This window comes from Anser anser (genome assembly GCF_964211835.1).
Source record: "Anser anser genome assembly, chromosome: 6".
NCBI lineage: Eukaryota > Metazoa > Chordata > Aves > Anseriformes > Anatidae > Anser > Anser anser.
Window position 1 is genome coordinate 22,920,029 of NC_139726.1, and position 19,894 is coordinate 22,939,922.

The 19,894-nt window shown below is 35.4% G+C and overlaps 1 protein-coding gene across 5 annotated transcripts in view; it reads right to left on the bottom strand.

Annotated features, from left to right (window-relative positions):
* ATF2 (activating transcription factor 2) overlaps window positions 1–19,894 on the bottom strand; it is a 52,085-nt gene that overhangs the window by 30,090 nt on the left and 2,101 nt on the right. For 4 of the 5 annotated variants that reach the window (XM_083842065.1, XM_083842066.1, XM_083842062.1 and 1 more), the window contains exons 2-7: window positions 18,416–18,456; window positions 12,226–12,294; window positions 11,538–11,607; window positions 8,977–9,073; window positions 5,871–5,989; window positions 3,711–3,839 (exon numbers count right to left, since the gene is read on the bottom strand). In XM_083842065.1, coding sequence (XP_083698191.1) covers window positions 3,711–3,839; window positions 5,871–5,989; window positions 8,977–9,073; window positions 11,538–11,585 — 393 coding nt within the window. In that variant the 5' untranslated portion in view covers window positions 11,586–11,607; window positions 12,226–12,294; window positions 18,416–18,456. Of the gene's footprint in view, window positions 1–3,710; window positions 3,840–5,870; window positions 5,990–8,976; window positions 9,074–11,537; window positions 11,608–12,225; window positions 12,295–14,979; window positions 15,025–18,415; window positions 18,457–19,894 lie in introns of all 5 variants that reach the window. The other variant, XM_083842064.1, reaches the window with a different exon arrangement.

Here is a 19,894-nt window from a genome sequence, read left to right on the forward strand (position 1 = left end):
AGGACAATAGCTACTAGAATAGAAAAGGCCAAAGAGAGAAGCATGTGCTGGGAGGCAGCATGTGAAAGTCTCCCAAGAACTGATAAGTTCCAGTGAAAAAGGGCCCTGTTGAATTTGCAACAATGCATAAACTCTGAACACCAGCTGAATCTGTACATAGTCACCAGCGTGCACATACACGCAATCAACATGCTGTATCATTCCAATAGCATCCAAGAACACAGTGGCTGCTATGTGCAAGCCAAAACTACAAGATTACATACAGACTTGCTGAAAGAACAGACTCCCTTAAGGACTTTCCAAGCACCTACCTAGAACTAACTGGCATGTCAGCACAACCTCACATTTCTGAGCAAACAGCTGGGATTGGCCTCTCAACTTCTGCTTCAACCAGGTAACTATGTGTGAGTAAGTTACAGCGCTGTGTGAATACTTATCGGCTATGAATAACAAGAGCTTCATTAGTGAGTGTTCTAACAAATCTTGCCTTTGAACTGAGTCTCTCCCTGGCTTGACCCCCCACTTGGAGAAAAGTAGTTTGCAACTTGTACATGAAGTACTCCATGGTAAGCATATTTCTGTGACTGTCAGAAGATTAGCATAGTAACATAACTTCATTTTGTAGTATTTTGAAAACAGAATCCTCACATGAATACACTTTTTTCTGTTTTTATTAAATACTGCATTTGCATTTTGTTTAGAATAGAAATGATCTCCAAACATCAAAAGAATAACACATTTATTGACGAGTGTTTACTCAGTTGAAAACAAATCATTTACAGCTTCCTCTTCTTATACTAACTTGCTGTATGCTACACTCTGGAAAATGTTTGCACGTGCTAATTATTTCGACAATGTGGCATTAACATAAGCTGCAGATTTAAGTAGTACTGGATCTAAAGTACTCCACTGTAAAGTATCATTTTATTAACATGTAAAAACCAACAGGTACGCCAGTCCAATAAAGATTGGTCAAAGAATTGTTCTTATGAAAGTGTACATTTTGTCTAAAATAAGGTAGTTCGTAAATATATTCTGCTAAGGAACAAGGACAAAAAAAATATATATATATAAATTGGCAGAATCATGACCCTAACTGATCTTACCTTTACAAGAAAGAAGTTTAAGCCCATTCAAAGATATTAAAGACTTACTGAAAGGACCTCTCCAATCCTTTTATTCTTGAAACTAATAACCACTGAAGTTCAGAAAATATTTTACAGAAGATGATTGTTGCATTTTTAGATTTGTTTTCAGAGATGTATATTTGCAAGTATTTTGCATCTAAAAACAAATATCATGTAATAACTTCCAAATGCAATCAATGAACACACGGAATTCTTTACACAGAAGCGAAGGTTGACAGGACTGTTACTGCAATTGACTACTATCGTAAGAAAACAATTGGTTTTAAAATAATTAACTTAGGGAATTGGCTATCCGGCAACAACTAAGCAACAACTTGTGAAACTCTGAGGGTTCTCTTTTAAAATATTGTTAACAAGAAACTAGGATGAGCTTTAAAACTCTCAACAAAAAAATTAGGATTCGACTGCTTATTATTTTACAGCTACAAGGCTTTATAAAATTCTAATGATATCTTGGTCTATTCCAAGCAGAACATCATGAAGCCCAATGGAACTAGGAGAACTCTAGCAGAAAACTAATAAAAGAATTAAGCATAATTTTAAAGTCTCTAAGAAATTCCTTTGACAACTACAAAGAAAATGAGAACCTTCTTACACATACATGAACAGGCTGTAATCATTTAAGGCTACTAAAACATATTCAGCCAATAAAATAGTTACAGTGGCATATATATTTTAAAACCAGCTATGCCCTGAAAAAAAATATAAATCAAACCTTCCCTCCTTCAATACACCTATAGAAGGAGAATATAAAAATCTAACTGAGAAAACAGCAACACTCTGCTCACATTTCTCAACTTCTGCAGGCCACATTCAGCAGCAGCATACTCCAAGCAGCACCCTCATCAGCATCACCCTCAGCTTGTCTCTACAATCAGACATCAGAACAGCATTAAGCAGCAGCAGCTTTTCAATTCAGCACTGTTACAGTGACAACACTGAAATTACACCATGAATAAGTTTATAAGCACTGCCAAGCATTTAGATACAATTTTAACTTGTAATGATGCTAATGAGATACTGAACCACTACTGAAAAATATTTTCTCTCGCCAAAATCTGAGTACTTAGAGTACATATTTGCAGAGAAAAACAAACTAACCCCTCCAAACTATGAAATATAGATTTAAGATTTGGACTGTGATTTGCTTGACCAAAGTAGCTCTTTACATGTATTTTTAAACCATTTTTACTATTTTTGACTATGTGATTGCCTTGATTAGCTATGATTCCTCATCTTTGCTAACTTACAAAACTCAGTACAGCTTTCTGAAGACAAATACTGAAAACTGAAAAAAAAACAAAAACCTGAAACTCCCTTGATTTTTGTCACACACTTAAGGCTCTTCCCAACTGGTGCCTGTTGAGAGGACAAGAGAAGCAAGTTCAAACAGAAGAGGTTCACGCTGGATACCAACAAAAACATTTCCTCCACAAGGACAGCCTGGCATTAGAACACATTGCAGAGACATTGTATAGTCTAACTTTGAAACCTCCAAAGACAGTGAATGCACAAATCCTTGAGTTTCTTGGTCTGATCTCAGAGCTAAACTCTGCTTTGAGCAGGAAGTTGGAAGAGAAACATCCTGTGGTCCCCTCCAACATGAATTATCCTGTGATCCTGAAAAGTCCTGCTAATTTTGGGAATAAGGTATCTGAGTTCCTCAAATGCAGATTGCCCATTAATGATGCACATAGAAAAAACGGACTAGGGAACCATATTGCTTACTACTCTCTGCTCCTAATATTTTTTTTATTGAAGTAGAAACAGAAATAATTAATGTTTCACTGTTTTTGCTTGGTTTTGTATTTTCTAAGAGAACTCCATTTGATGAAAACACTGCAAGTCACATATTGAACTTATTAAAACATTTATTTCTAGTACTACCAGAGCAGTAATTCTAAAACTAGTTTTATCATAATGTTCTCTAGTGACAGACAATACCCCAGGAATCCAGCCCTCTGTGATACGCAAGTAAACATTATACAAGAAACTGCTCATGATCACCACTTTTGGACATACTGTTGACGCTTATCAGTTTTGTAGGTTATCAATCTTGAAATAAAATTATTTCATGCTTAATTGTGAAAGACAGCCCATTCATCCATGTACATTTTTTGTAGAACATCCCCTTATGTTGTACAAAACAATTTATGAGAAAACATAGAATAAACACAAAAGAGTAAGCATGAAGAGTCTCAAACTGTTGAAATTGTTTAAAAAAAATAGAGAAACTACACTTTGTTTTTTCATGAATACTACCTGATGATGCATAAAACAGAACAAAGAGCCCTGTTAGCCTTTTTTAACATAGTGTGAATATTAATTTTTATTTTCTTTCTAGGTTTACTGGATGACCAGTGTGGGGTAAAGAAATAATTGTGCTGGCCAAAGCTAACTAAAGAATTGAACAAAGTAAGTATGTATCCAACAAATCTGGTTAACAGGAAGTCTTTTACTTACATCCAGTAAAGTAGTGTGGGTATAAACACGTACAAGAAACCTACAGACCATCAGATTCAGATAATGAACTCAAAGAAGAAAAAAAAAGCATTTTCTGACCTTTTCATCACTGGTAGTAGACTCTGGATGAGGTAAAGGACTATCTTGATGAGTTGTTTCTACAACAGAAGGTTCTTCAATTTTATTTCTTATAATTGGTGTTGCAAGAGGAGACAGATCTAGAGGCATCTAAGATCAACAGTATAAAACAAAATTAGTCAATCACTAAGAAATTCAAATACGTAAGAAAACATAAGTAACTAAGCAGAAAATCAGTCTTATAATAACAAAGACGTGCATTTGGAAGATCTTGATACACGTACGTTACCAGTCAAGTCTATTTTTTCCAGCACCTGCACGAATACCAGTCTTCAGTAAGACTTTGCCTTTCAATACCCATTGCTAGATAAAGCACTTCTTTTTGAGAATTAAAATCCGTTTTAGAGTTTATATTTTCCAAGTTTCAAAGGAAAATTAAACTTCACTTTCAAAACAGAAAAGCTACCGTGGACTAGTCATTTCAAGCTTAGAGCAGCAAATAATTACTAAAAAAGCAAGTTTTGTATTGTTACACTGCTAAAATCCACCAGGACATCTGAAACGCCACAGAGAAATTGAGTTACAAAAATACTTAAGCAGCACTATAGATTTGAAGGCCTGTACTGCTGCCTAATTTACTGTCCAAATACCTTTGGAAGAAAGTTCCCCCAAAGCTCATCTTCCATTTATATTCTTCCAGATGCTTTTTCTACTTAATCCCTAGTTTTCCTACTGAATATGCTGTTAAAGAGGGAAGATTGTTAAAGGTGGAACCTCTTTTCACACTACAGCTGAATATGAAACACTACAGAAAAAGCTGAAGACACCCCCTTCTTCCCCCTCAAAAAAAACAACCCCTAGGAAGCGTGTTATTATGGCATATTTTCCACCCCCTAGCAATGTTTGCTTATTTACGTTAATCGACCAGAGATATATGGTGTGACTGTGTTTCTTCTTGTCAGCTTGGATAATGAGTATCAATTCAAAAAGCTGTTGAAATGTTTTAAATACTTTGTGATACCTACAACCTCCTCTAAGACAGTGGTGAAGTACACAGAAAATACAGTATTGGTACTAGAACTCGTATTACCATATGTATAGTTTTAAGAAAAGCTATAATGCTGCAGTAAAAAAAATATCATTATTTGGCATAGCTGTAGGAACAAAGCACAGGTGAGATGTTTTGTTTTTTTTGGTCAGGAATGGATAACAATACATCTTATTTGTAAGTGCATACTAAAATCTTTACCGGAACAGAAAAAACAGATAGAGACAGATTCTACAAAATGTGTACGTATGAATATTAAAAAAATGGGTTTTGTTTTATATCACTGTCTATTGGAATCCACCCGGTAATCAACCAAAGGTAGAATTAATTATAGGGGATATTGAATAAAAATTTTCATTTGCAGAACTGTTAAAATGTTTGGGCCCTAAACCAGCTACAATTAGGAAGTGCTAAAATAAATAGAATAAAACACATTTAAACATATGGGAAGTTCCTCACAAAAACATGAAATTGTTGAACAGATACAGTACAAATTTTGCTTACATTTTAACCTGAAGTAAAAAAAAAAAAATTGTAGATGTTTAGATTGTTGTAAGTAATTTCTAGGTAAAAATGTTTACTTAACTGACAAAGTGAATACAATCATAACCAAATTAGTGACACCTCTAAATTTAGTGTTTTTGCTGAACTTTGTCAGTGTTTAATCTCATTATTGTTACTACTGATTCTGAGAATAACATTGCTATTTTAAATCTAAGTGCATTCAAAATAGTCAGTGTTCACATACTATTCTTCTCACTTTTTTCTTTGCAAATATTTTTCTTTCTCCAAAAACTCATTACTTTTCAGATATTTTTTGCTTATTTAGGGACTAATGAAATTTCAATCAAGCTAATAATTAACTTAAACAGATATAGACTAGATACTTAAAGAAGTAAGACAACGTCATTATGCCCCACTGTCCATTCTATCTACGTAAGTTCAGGTAAGCCAATCTTCAGAAGGGTAACCTTAAATTTGTATTCTCTCCATAGAACATCTAAGCACCTGGACAATGATTACTGGTATAGTTTAAAAGGATATATATAAAGTCAAGTTTGCTCTCTTTCTTAAATGGAACTTGTGATATAAAAGCAGCAGAAGCCCTGAAAAGAAAAAGTATTTGAACATACTTTCTTAATGTCATCTTCAGAAGCCTTTTTAAACTCATTTTCAAAAGGACTTGCTAATTCATTGAATAAGCCAACTTCTTCACAGTTCTTCAAGAATCGAGTTGGTGTTGGTGTCTGATCTGAAATGAAATTTACAAAAAACCCACAATTTTATTTTTAAAATACTATGATGAACATATGTATTTTAAATATTTTCCAGAGTAAAAGCAGAGAGCACCAGTATACTATCAAGATACATATTCATATAATTACGCATCAGTAACTCTCATTAAAACTAACCCGAGCTAACTAAGGAACAATCAAAAAAAATCTGAATAAAGTGAATTTTATGTTACAAAAGGATTTCCTTTAACTTCATTTAAAAATAATATAATCATAGCAAGGTAACCTATAAATTTAAGAAACCTGTGTTTAGCCTACACAAAGATGGTATCAACAGAGTTAGTTACCTACTCTAAATGACTTTATAGTAGATCAGTGTGAGTATTAACACTTGAAGGTCTTTAGCAATTGACTTCAAAATTACTTCACTTTCTGCAGAAAACTACGTGTAGAAAACAAAGTAAGTATTTTTGGATGTCTGGGGTGCTCCTACATTCCATTTTCCTGTAAAATGTTAATCAGCTAAATATTTTGAAGACTGATTAAAAGAAGAAAACCTTAAAGTTAATACTTAACAGATTTGTTTTGATTTTCTCATGATGTACGTTATAGTAACATTCTCAAAAGATGAACTACACAATGAAAAGAATGCCAACAGAAATTCTCTATCGAAGTACTTCAGTGCACCTACCTGGAATTAAAGTCATAAACCTGTAATGAAAGTCATTAACCCCAAATCCTACAGTTGTGATAGAATGGCAGTTCTTTTTTTTCCCCCCATCAGCCTTTCACAAAATTTGCTCATTTCAGACAGAATTATCTGGTCTCTTAGCCAGCAAGAACCATCTAGATATTAATAAAAAGCAGCCAACAGAGAGAAGTGAAAGATCACATACATTATAAAACATAGTAATATATGGCATTTACATTAATATTCTTAATTTTTGTAAGCTGACATTCATTTGTTATGTTGATAGACAACTAGACTCTCAATTAGATACAGAGAAAACTGTCTCATTTTGAAGAATACAGATATGGGGGAAAGAAAAATGATGTGGTTAAGAATTCTGTTATGTCTTGAAAACACACTTTTCTGTCTTGCAGGAAAACCGACCACAAGCCATACTCCACCTGCTGGAGACAAGCAATTCAAGTCTGCAAACCACTAAGCCCCTTACAGTGCTGGATGGTTAATAAAGCTTTTCTTCCATCCACGTCCAGCGACCACAGGGAGCTATTCTCAAGTGCCTAGTCTACCATAGCAGAGCACTTTGGTGAGCTAGCAAGCTCTAGTTACAAACAAAGATAACGCTTACATGAAGGCTTTAATAAAAACAAAAGTGTATTTAAAGGTCACAGACAGTTTGCTTTTTTCTTCTCGTATTGTCAAAACAGCAGTAATTACTCTCAAATGTGTGGAACACACTAAAAAGAAGTGTGATATTGCAAACAAGCCTGTACTGGCTCCTATGATGGCCATACGACTGAGCTGGAATCAGAAGAATTCTGGTATTTTGCTGATTACTGCCAAGACATTTTCAAAAAGGTCTTTCTATGAAATTTTTGGTACTATGTAAATTCCCCTTATATCACTATTATTATCTGGTCAAAGATAACCATATTTGCTGCAAAGTAACTGCATTTGAAATATCCTAAGTGGTACTATACCCATCTTCACTAACATAATGTAGCATTTATGACTACAGATTATACACTAGAATGTGGTTGCAAAAAGTTGGAATGACGCCATGGTTTCATTCTCTCACAATTATTGACAAAGTCCCTTCCTTATGGTTTAATTGTTGAGGATCACGTTTAGAACTTTAAAACATGTAACTGCTGGCTTAAGAGTAACTTCATTTTTGTCTGCTCATCCTAGCAAGTTAGCCATGTAAAAGAAAAATGTTCTGAAGATGTCTGAAAACCTCTGCAAGTCTGTTTAGGCTCTTCCACCACTGAAAACAAACAAACAAAAAAACCACACTGACTATAACTTTAGCATGATTAGCACGTGCTATCTTCATTTAAGAGCTTTAAAGTATAGATCACAATGATCCATTAGCAATTACTTCTGATCCTTGACAAAAAAAAAGGTACTTACAAATGACCAAGAATACGCTATGAATTCAGAGATGGAAATACAATAAAAGTAGTTGAAATTTAAACTAAAAAATACTTCAAATAATTAAAACCAAAATTGTTATTTTTCTTCTACTATTTCATTCAAACATAATAATTACTGGTTCATTCTCCTAATGTCCTAACTGATGAGTGGAGGGGCAGGCGCCAATCTGTTCTCCTTAGTGACCAGTGATAGGACCCGAGGGAATGGTGTCAGGCTGCAACAGGGGAGGTTCAGGCTGGATATCAGGAAGAGGTTCTTCACTGAGAGGGTTGTTGTGCACTGGAACAGGCTCCCCAGGGATGTAGTCACGGCACCAAGCCTGTCAGAGTTTAAGAAGTGTTTGGACCGTGCTCTTAGTCATATGGTCTGAATTTTTGGGTAGACCTGTGTGGTGCCAGGAGTTGGACTCGATGATCCTTGTGGGTCCCTTCCAATTCGGGATATTCTATGATCCTATGAATGTCATCACAGTATGTAAAAACTCCAGGGATTTTAAAATTTAAGAGACATGTAAACTCAGTGAGAAAGTAAACCTTAAATACGGCATAATCTAGTTACAGACCCTGTTAGGCGTAGCCTTTATTAGATGGTGTTCTTACTGAACGCTTACTACACAATTTAATTCTTAAAGAAATGATTATTGAAAAATATTCAATCATGTATCAGATCTAAATAAAGTTACTTAAGTAGAATAACTGGCTTCAGATTTTAACAAAATGGTGAGAAAACATTTACTAAACATGATGCAGACAACTACATTGAAGAAAATACTACACAGTGTCTTAATGTAAGTCTATGCATTAAATACAGAAAATACATAAAATGTATGCACATTCCACCAGAAAAGTGAATAAACTAGTTATAAAAGTATATACTAACCAGCCACAATGACACTATCATTACGAGCCGGACCAAATTTCAGTGTCATCTCATGTTTATGTTTATGGACAGCCAAATGATCCTCATTGGTAAAACGCTGTGGCAGAAAGTTTTAAGAAATAGTTGTAATTTTGAATGTGAACACAGTAAACACAACTCTACAGAAAGGCATTTTTACAACACGTAAAACAGTTTTTACTCTGTTAACAGACAACTCTTAGGAAGTTATAGCTTGTTACTTGGTCAACATTACCTTGCAAAAAATATTATAAAACTCAAATAATGTTCACAGTAACCAAATAGTATCAGAAACAGTGAAATGGTAGTATAAGTACCTGCATTCATCAAAAGTCCATGATAAAGTTGCAGAGTGCTGCAGACTACATCAGCCATTAGCAAACAGCCATTTGCTATACTAACAAATCTTGACTATGTTTAGTAATTATCACTATTTCAATGCTGTATTGTTTGTATTATCACAATAAAAAGAATTATCTGTAATCACAAACACAGACTTACTGTATTTAATAGCATAAAACCAAAATAAAGTATAGCTCCTGCCCCTAACAGCTTACTATATAACATAAGAGGCAGACAGAATAGGAAACACTGGAACATCAGACAACTGAAAGGCTGTAAATGAACTAAACTTATCAGTGATTTAAAAAGCAATTTAAGAACTCTCAAGTTTTCAGACGCATCCCAGCAGTTTTTTGCATACTTCCTCCAAAATTTAGAGTATACTCTGTGAAAGAAGCAGTAGGTAAACAAACTATGCGCTGAAGATTCTTACTTCTATTAACCTGAAATTCACTATGTCTCTGTAATTGTAGGTAAAGTTAGTGTTTCACTTGAGATAATCTAAAAAAAAGGTTTCCCCAGATACAGGCTTCCTAATAAGAACACATCTACAAAATATTCTCTTACTTTCCTTTATGAGCATTTGCGACCCAAATTATGTTTCTGATTTTTCCCCAATCATTCAAGTCACTCCACATGTGTCCTGTATGATACCCATCAAACATCATTTTTCAGAAAACAAAATGGAAAGCTTAGTTGACCTCACAGCACAGTTATCCAGAATATTTCTGTGAAAAAGGACATGTCACGTGGAGCTGAAAGGGGATTTAAAAATGCAAGATTACTGAAAGGCAGTATAATACAGGCCAGACACTTTTTTTTTTTTATTAGAACTCCCCTTGCCAAGGACTAAATGTCCAATTATCCATAGCTCCTATGTTTTATGTCTAGATACAGCATAAGCCACAAATATTGCTGTTTATCATAGTAAGCCTCAAATACATCTGTCCGCACTATGAGATAGAAAGACTCCTCTGGAGGGAACAGGTTCTCCATATTCAGACTCCCTCTCTCTATTCTATAGCATGATCTGGCATCTGGAGAAGCTTTGCCCATTCTCCGGTACATAAACTTCCTCCTTCACTTCAATCAAAGATTGCTGTAGCCCCATGATGGTTCTTATATGAGATTTAGTTGGCAAAACACTTCTGACAGAGCTTACATCAAAATGAGATTCAAATAGAATGAGGACAAACGTTGCTTAGGAGAAGGCAGTCCTCTTCTGTTACATGTCTCTGAACACATTAGACATAAGAAATCTTAGTTCTTTCCACTTTAAATACAAAATGTTCTATTAATATAACATTAACACTGTCAGTCATCATAAAAACTATGTTTTCAGAATAAGAATAGAAATATTTTGAACTCAAAATCCAAATAAGTCCAAGTGCACTAATATAATGGAAAAAATCCAGCTTAAGAAATTAGTTCTCTATAAAGGCAGCAGGGATGTCAATCTCATGCAGCAGATAAATGTAAATTCATTCATTTTCAGGTTACTAAATTAAAAGTGTTAAGACCGCTTCCTTTTAAGCAACCATCTGTTAAAGCATTCATTAATAGTATTTTTTATTTTCTGCTCACTCAGTGCTATATCTACTAATGCTATTTAACAGAATATGTTACAAGCCCTGTAGGAATCAAAACACATTTTGTGGCATGTATACTTCTAGCATCTCCCATAAATAAAAAGATACATAAATGAGAGTTATTTTATATTTGCAGTCGCCATAGATGTGAAGATTAATCAAAATATTAAACTACTCTGAATTGAAAGAAAATTGACATTTTTAATAGACTTAAGCAGAGAATGTCTGCAAACTTCAGAATGAGCTTCCCACTAACATTGAAATATTCTGAAAAATGCAGCTTACCTAATACAAATTACATTTAGTGAATATGAAAATGTGTGTGTGTATATATATATTCATGAAAACGAATAAGGCAGGGTTAACAAATGAAATTGTGTTCAGCTCTGAAAGGGTAATTTAATTATCTTTTCCTTGTATGGATAACATTTTTCTGAATAAACACAATTAAAATGCTAGAACTTCTTGCTGTCACCTGCTTTTCAGCAAAACTGGAAAACATGATACTTTCTACCAATCATCATAAACCCCCTTTTCTTCAGTCCCTTGAAATACGTTTCACTGTTTTACTTTTTCTTGATCAATGTTAATAAGTTCAAGTCAGACCATTACCTGGCCACATCCAGGGGCAGTGCATAAGAAGGGTTTGTCATCACTCATATTCCACAGGTCGTTGTGCTACCTGTATTAAAAAGAGTGGAAAACATTTTACAAATATCGCAACAAGTTTTCAATACAGCAACATCCACAGGAGATTTTAATATTCTAGAACTTCTGCCTTCTAGCTGCACTAAGAATCTAAATAACCAGGACATAAGTAGCATCTGGACTCCAAACTCTGCAAGATACACAAAACCAAATAGAAACATAGTAGGTCTAAAATGTGCATCTCAGTCAGAAAGGCAAGTATTTGTGTGCAAAATGATCAATTGCAGAACATATCTGAAAACACAGTAAGACAGCTTGCTACTGAAATGAAAGTACACTGTGATCACTACCCAATTCCCTTCCCCCAAAAAGAACAAAGCAGCGGATAATACTGAGTACTCAAGCATACACTGCCAACAGATGAAAGCGATTGATTCTGTCGTTTTTTTCATAATCTGTAATGCAAAGTTAGCAGATGCCCTTTATGTCATCTTTTACAAATACAACTACAAAAATGTGTACTTCAGTAACATCACAGCTATACAACTGAATTACTAACAGACTAAAAACATTTAAGAATGAAGTAATAAATACTAACACTCTTATATTTTGTGCTGATTTGCATACTTACCACACATACTGATACACATACCTGCCAGATTTCACATATAAACCTGTTTCATAGGGCAAGCTATCATATCCTCCTTTTCATGGCAATGAACTGTAATTGAAAGAAGATATTAATTACTATGTCTGTTAAATATGCAACAATCCATGATTTTGTAATGATAAATGACGTTATAACAAAATACAACAGTTTTTTGAAGAAACTGTTTACCTCAACAGATCCACCGATTAAGTATTGCCTCTCTTAGAAAGAAAAAGGTGCTTCTACTATTAATTCTTTTGGACAAACTACTTCATTTATATTCTTCTAATAAAAAATTCCAGTACCCCTCATTTTTGAAGTGTGAACTCCCATACGAAAGTAAAAAAAGTCAGCCCTCATATTAGCCGTAAAGTTCAGTAAGGGCAACAACTAAACTAATAAAGTTTCAAGGATACCACCAAGAAGAATTAAAATACTTACGAACTACAGATTTTTTCCAATTAATTTATTTCATAGCTGGATGCCTGCAACAAATTGTTGCATCACAGAAGTTTTTACAAGCAAAGAAAGTCTTTTCAGTTCAGATGCTCTAACTTAGGTAAAATGTTATAAATTATGCAAGGAAGCTTTAGGTAGAGAATAAAAAGAAATACGTTGTTTGTTCTCATACCGGAGCAAGGAAAAAAAGTCACGCAGATCTGCTGTCCCACCCTCCCCTTCCACCTTGGTGAGACCAGGACACATCTGTACCATATGCCTGGGTACCAAAGTGGTGACTTATTTGAAGTTTTCACGATACCAGTACAAAAAAGCCCTGTAATTCTATGAAGCGCCAATGATATTGTACTAATTTTTTTCGAATAAGTGGTCAAGGTGGTTTTAAGAAGCTGTGGCCAGGAGGTATAACTGTCCCTCATCTCATAATTTTGAGCTCTCTGCTCCTGAATCATTTGGCTGCAAGATCTCTGAAGTTCATACTGGGCTCTACTGCTTTTTAATACTTTCCTGGTTACTGGACCTTACTGTAGCATGAGCCTTTCCCTCAGCCCCTTCCTTTTCTGGGTTCCAGCAAAGCAAAATGAATCCACTGGCTCTGTTTTCTGGGTTAGGGAGAAGGAGAGAGGGCGGGAGAAGAGAAAGGAGAGCGCATTTCTCAGTTACACTCTCATTCTACAAGCAAGCATCCATCCGTCCACTTTGGGAAGAGAAAGAGGGACATGCATTAGGACAAGCTGTGCTAGACAAACATAATAGTAATATGTAGATAGTGTGACATCAAAGACTAAAAATAATGAAGTACTGGTACAGCAAACATATAAAATTATGATACTGTCACATCAGTAAACCCAAGAGTGATGAGTAACTATTCACTAAAGTTATCTCATTTTAAGGTCAAGTAACAGGAGGGGGAAAAAAAGCACCAATTTATCTAATTAGCCAGGAGATGACAAGCACTCTTAACCCATCCGAAGGTTTACTCTGGAGGAAACACGTTCATCTCTAAGCATGGGTATTTGTATGGAGATCTAACAGCGTTAGTTCTGACCTCAGCTTGGCTTGATGTATAAAGATGTCTTTGTGATTAACGATCATAAGCAGAATAAATCCATCTCTCCCCCAACAGAGTAGTCATGAAAAGTTGTAAGGCTTTTGAAAGCTGCCTAACCATACTAAGAATATACGCCATTTAGCACTAGGCACAAAACAGCTCAAATAAGCCTAAGCAAACCATTTAAGATGTAATACCTCAGAGATTCATATCTGCAGGGCATATATTACCTGATCCTTTTCTCTAAGACTATACGGTAAAAACTACTGCAAAGGATATTACTTCAAGGAGAAGGAGAGCCCAGTGTCCTTGGCCATGGGCACCAAATAGCAAAGAAGCAAAACATGGCGGGGGGGAGAGATTCCAGTGTCACTTCTAAATATATACATTCAACAGAACAAGGATACTGAGACTGAGATCACAAGCCAAGAAGAGATGAATGGCTGCCAGAAACTTTAGAGTCTTTGGCACTGACAACTCAGGGAAACATTTATGTCCTGCAGACAGGATGCCAAAGCAAATCAGGGATGGAGATTGCTCTGCTGTTCTTTGCAGAGAGTCCATAACCTGTCTCAAGTTTCTAAAGAGGTGAAATATTTCGTGAACTGCTAAAACTATGAACTTAGTACTACCACTATTAAAGAATATTAACAATGTCATATGCAAAATTAATACTCATGACTAAGACTTTAGAATAAAAAATAAGGTTCTTCTCAATGAAGCTTTAGGATTCCACCCTAATTACCGTACATTATTTCAAACTCCACAGGCACTTATAAGCCATTCCATAAGCACTTGCATTGTTCAGCTATGCAAAGCAGATTATTTTTTTTAATGCAGGTTCAAAAATAGCAGGGTCAGTCTCCTTTAGGTCTTGAAAGGAATTAGCTTTGTTAAATCTTGATCATGGGGCACAATATAGTGAAATATGGCTGCAATACACACATATAGATATACACGATGAACAGAAGAGTTATATCCTTATCAGAAATGGCTGAAGATGATTTTTTTTATTCCAAAGGATGAAGATTTTGATTAACAGAATTGCTTACAGAGCATTATATCTCTTAATATAGCTCATTGTGCGTCTTTGACAAGTGCATAGTATCAGCCATAAAAATCTACTACACCCACACTGTTAGCATTTTTCTTAGGTCACAATCTATAAAGATGAATTTTTCCTGTCTGTCCATTTTCTCTTTTAAACAAATATTACCAAAGCATGCATTTGCATATGAAGTAGTTACCTGGTTTCATGTTTTAGTTTGTGAAGCTTGTGAATTTTGAATATCCTGTTTATAAAGAAAAGAAAACAAAGTGTTGTCCTCCTGGATAACTTAGTGGAAAAAAGTTGGAGAAAAATTCATGTCCTGAACTTTCTAATATTACTTGACTGCAGACCACAAGGAACTTGGTGAGATACTGCCTTGTAAAGGGATTCCAGATAACATCTGAGGAAAAAAAAGTCTCTTGAAGCACTAAATTTCTTGCACATAAAAGAGAAAAGTTCACTCATGCATTCCAACAAGACCTTGGACATTATAAATCTAAATAGAAACCGGATCTGACAGGATGGGAAAACAAAGGGCTCACATTCATTAGTCTAGCCACATCAGTAAGGCTTGTATTTACCTATTACAAAGACAAATGCAAAGCTCGCACCTAGAACAAAATAATTCCATGCAACACTACAGGCTGAGGGCCAAATGACTGTCAAGCAGCTTTGGGGCAGAACCTGTAACTCCTGGAGGACAACAAACTGAACTCGATGCAGCAGCATGTCACTTGCAGCATTGAAAGCTAACAGCATCTTGGGCTGAATTAGCAAGAGCATTGCAAGCAGATCAGGGAAAGTGATTATTCTCCTTTATTTGGCACTCACGATACTACAGCTGGAGTACTGTGTCCAGCTTTGAGCCCTTAAAAACATGGCAGATGACAAACTGTAGAGAAACCAGCTGGGGCCCCACCAAAATAGTTAGGGGGCTGGACTATTGCATACTAGAGGAGTAGCAGGGAGCTAAGTTTGCTCAGCATGGAGAAAGAAGGCTAAGGAAGGATCTAGTTTCTTTCTCTCATACACTACCTAATGTGTTATTATACCGAGGACAGACAAATGGCATCTTGAAAAAAGCATTACCCTCCCAACCCACACGAACTTCTAATCCAAACGCTACAGATAAACTATACACATCTTCATTTGTTAACCAAGTAACAAGCAAACACCTTGTCACCCAGAAGAAAAAGATAGCTCTTGAAGCAATTCCATCTGAAAATGAAACTCCAGCCTTAACTTTATCTCTTCAGATAAACCAAATACTTCAATGAAATAATTATTATTACAATCCACTGAAGTACAGCTTTCTTCTACAAGCCTTCCAATCCTAAACTCTTTCAGTAGCATAAAGAAATCTATAAATTCTCAGTGCAATTCTCAGTGAGAAACAGAATCAGAGCTGAACATGAAAAGCATCAAATAAGCTCAGCAGTATAATCAATTTTGATACTAAAATCAGAATGCAATCTAACATTTTTGGTGTTCATTTGCTCCATATTTACAGTACAAAGAAAAACCAGATTGAAGTCAAAGTACTTTAAAATGTCATATGCCTCGTCACTCATTATGTGGAAGGCAAACAGCACAGTAAACTATATACTTGTAAGTATGTATACATGTTTAAAATGCATATAATACAGAGAGAAATAATAACAGCAAGGTTTGCAAACATTTTACTAATATTTAAGACAGCATGCTTATTTAAAAAGTAAAGGTGTTTCTATGACACACCGCACCATAGTTCATCTACGCGTGCCACAAAAATAGCTTCAACAATCATTTGTATATTTTTATAAGACTTCAATTAAACATCTAAAGTACACCTTCTGGAAACTATTACTGCATCCTCCGAGGCTTGCTTGTAAAATATGTTCCTGTAGACAACTTGTAAAAGAAGAGAATAGTACACTTAACCAGTGTCTTGTTGGCTTATTTTACTGCTAAATGTTCTGTTTTCTCTTAATTCCCTACATATCAGAAGCATGGAAAACCCAACTGACACCTCATTTCAAATTTTTTCTATTAAACATTTAAATAGCTGTTTAAAACGTATACATGTATATTAATAATTCCTGTAAAAACATCTCCAAATTTGCTGAGAAAAATAATTCACACATACCTATAAATACTTGTCAGACTTGCTCCTAAAGCCTCTGAACACTTTATCAGCATCAAGCATGCTATATGCCAAAAGACCTTTACGCCTTAACTTGTTCCTGGACTATGCAGCCTTACCCCGTAATTTCTTATTCTAAACCCTGTAGCAATAAACTGCCCTCCTGCAATTTCAGAGTTGACACAAACAGCACAAAAGAAAACAACCTGAACTGAATATAAAAGGATGGGATCTGCTGAGAAGACAGACAACTATAAACTGACAAGATCTGGAAGGAAAAACAAAACAAACAAACAAAAGCACCAAAAACCCTTAGAATTTTTCTATTTCAGCATTCCTCTGCTGGCCCGCAAGCAAGAAAGAGCGGACATTCTCACGAGTGTCACCCCGCCACACGCACACCTGAACTGGACAGTCCATAGGGGACAACCTGAGTCTGCCAGCTTACATGTGTTGCAAACCCAAGTTTCGCAGCTAGGCTGACCACTTACAGACACATCTATACATTCTGGTTAGAAAACACAATGAGCAAGTGGGACTTAAAAAAAAATGTATTAGATTTTGGACACAAATCAGAATGATGGTAGCCTGTTAGCATTAAGTCTCTGTCAGCATTAAGTCCCTCCTATGTCTGTACATCGCAGAGGGCTTAAGTTAGACCATCAGTGATGTATTTTTCTACAGATGCTTGCATTTTCTCAAGACTAACCATGCACATTCAACATTTATTTTTATTCTTTACATTTGATCTGGGATTGTGCCCCTTTTTACTGCACCATAAACTTTTAGTGTATGGAGTTATTAACCCTCTGTAAGCTTTAATGTAGACCTCATCACAGCATGCAATTGCTTTAAGTTAATAGCATAAGATTTTTTAGATCATACTCTAAAGGTTTCATCTTATAAAACAAAATTGTAACATAAAAGGGCAAGGTCAAAGATTTTCAAAGTCTTTATCAATCTACGATTTCTACTTGAAGTGCGTAACTCTTTCATCTCCACATTCGCTTTTAACTGAAGTCAAGCGGACTGAATATATTTGTCACAGTCAAGAGCAACATTAACAGTTACCTGAAGAACTAAATTTAGTGACTTGTTTGGCTCAACGCAGGAATTTTGACAGAGATGCCTCTTTAGATGAGAAAAAGAAATAGCTATTTTTGTTTTCCAAATTTAACCACTCCAAAATTAAAAGCACTGGCTTTCTCATGCAGCCAAACTAGTCAATGCAAATCAAAATAAACAGGGTACCTTTTATACTTGCAATACTTGAATACAGCACTTGTACAGCATAAATTTTAATCACCTTCCATATCTGATCTTCATTTCTAGTTTCCTATGGAGGCAGTCAACCTTGCAAGTTTTGCTTTCAGTAGAAATCAGATGTTTATGTGTAGATTCATCACTTACAAGATGTAAAGTGAATAAGTAAAAGTAATACTTTTACAAGAAATAAAGTAAATAAAATCAACAACTCCATTTTAGAAGAAAAAGTCATCACTCCACTTACCCAGAGAGACTGGAACAGCTTTTTGTTATCTTTTCACTTTCCTGTAATGCAAAAGAAGAAAGATGAAGCAAAAGTAATTAGTATTTCACCATTAGAGACCACTTTCAAAAGTGTTCTTATAAACTGTATTTTGGTAATGCCACCATAGAATTTAACATTCATAAAAAAATAAAACTGAATAATGAAGAGACTGAGGGAGAAAAAAAAATGGAAAGAATAAAACTTTCCTCCTCATAAAGGAAGCAGAATCACCAGAAAGTGACTCAGTAGATTCTGCAAGAGAACTATAGGTTGTAGTCCAGAGTATTTGAAGGCTGTAAGCCCCAAAAACTGGCAAAGAGGAAAACAGGAACAACTTCTTCACTACTGCCACTCCACTGCTTACTAGAGTGGTTGTTCCGTTTCCTAGAAGACACATGGTCAGTTTCAGAGTTCTAGGGAACAATAAGGAAGAATGCAAAACCTGCAGCACGAAGCTCTGATTCTTCTTTAAAAAAGCCTAATGCTGAACACTTTTTCCTGATGTCCTAAGTTATGTGTTTGTAACTGACATCTAAGACAAACTGAGGAAGGTATGAAATTAACTTAGAATAAACAAGAAGGCAGCAACTGTGTAGGAGGAAAAAGGTGTGAGAAGTGAGGACCGATTGACTCAACAAGTTCAAATGAGAACAAGATGTCCACGGGCCACAGAGTCACGTGTACAGAAACAAAACAATGAAGTTCCTTTGGTTTTGCTAAAGGATCAGGCTTTCTGCATAAGCAGGTACAATTCTGGTAGACAGGGAGCACTGATAGTGCTGTGAAAGAAAGGTCCCTAGGCCTAACACTTCTGGATGGCAGCTCCTACATCAACTTCCTGGCTTGGATATTTTTCATTAATCAACTGCCTTGATTAGTGGAAGTTCATGCTATGTGAACGCAGCTCTTATAAACAAGTCAAAAGCCAGTGAGCCTCAGAGAAGAAATATAAAGAGTTAATATTCCCCTGATCTTTTCGCAATTTGCTTAGTGAGATATTAGGACCTACTTTCATCAGCTCAATTACCTACGTGTGAATGCTTTAATACTGTATATCAACCTAACAAACATTGAGTACGATAATTTAGAATTCAATTAAGAAAAAAAATCCTTAAAATATTAGGATCATCCCCCTACAGGACTCCCACTGCTCATTGAGATTTCCTGATTTTCCCCCCTATAAGCAACAAAGTATATGACCATTGGCATTTACCCAGAAATGGAAACACACTGCATTGCTTGGAATAACTTAAGACAAACACCAATTTGAACTGAAGCTAACAGAAAAATTCTCAGGTTGAGTTCCTGCTAAATTGCAACTGACAGAGAATACAATTGGAAACAGCATGGCACCGACTTGCAGAAATACGAGCTATTGTACAGCTATTAAATATCGGCTCATATTTCTATCACTAACTCTATTCAATGTCTTCTTAGAGTGCACCTTATTGATTTGAA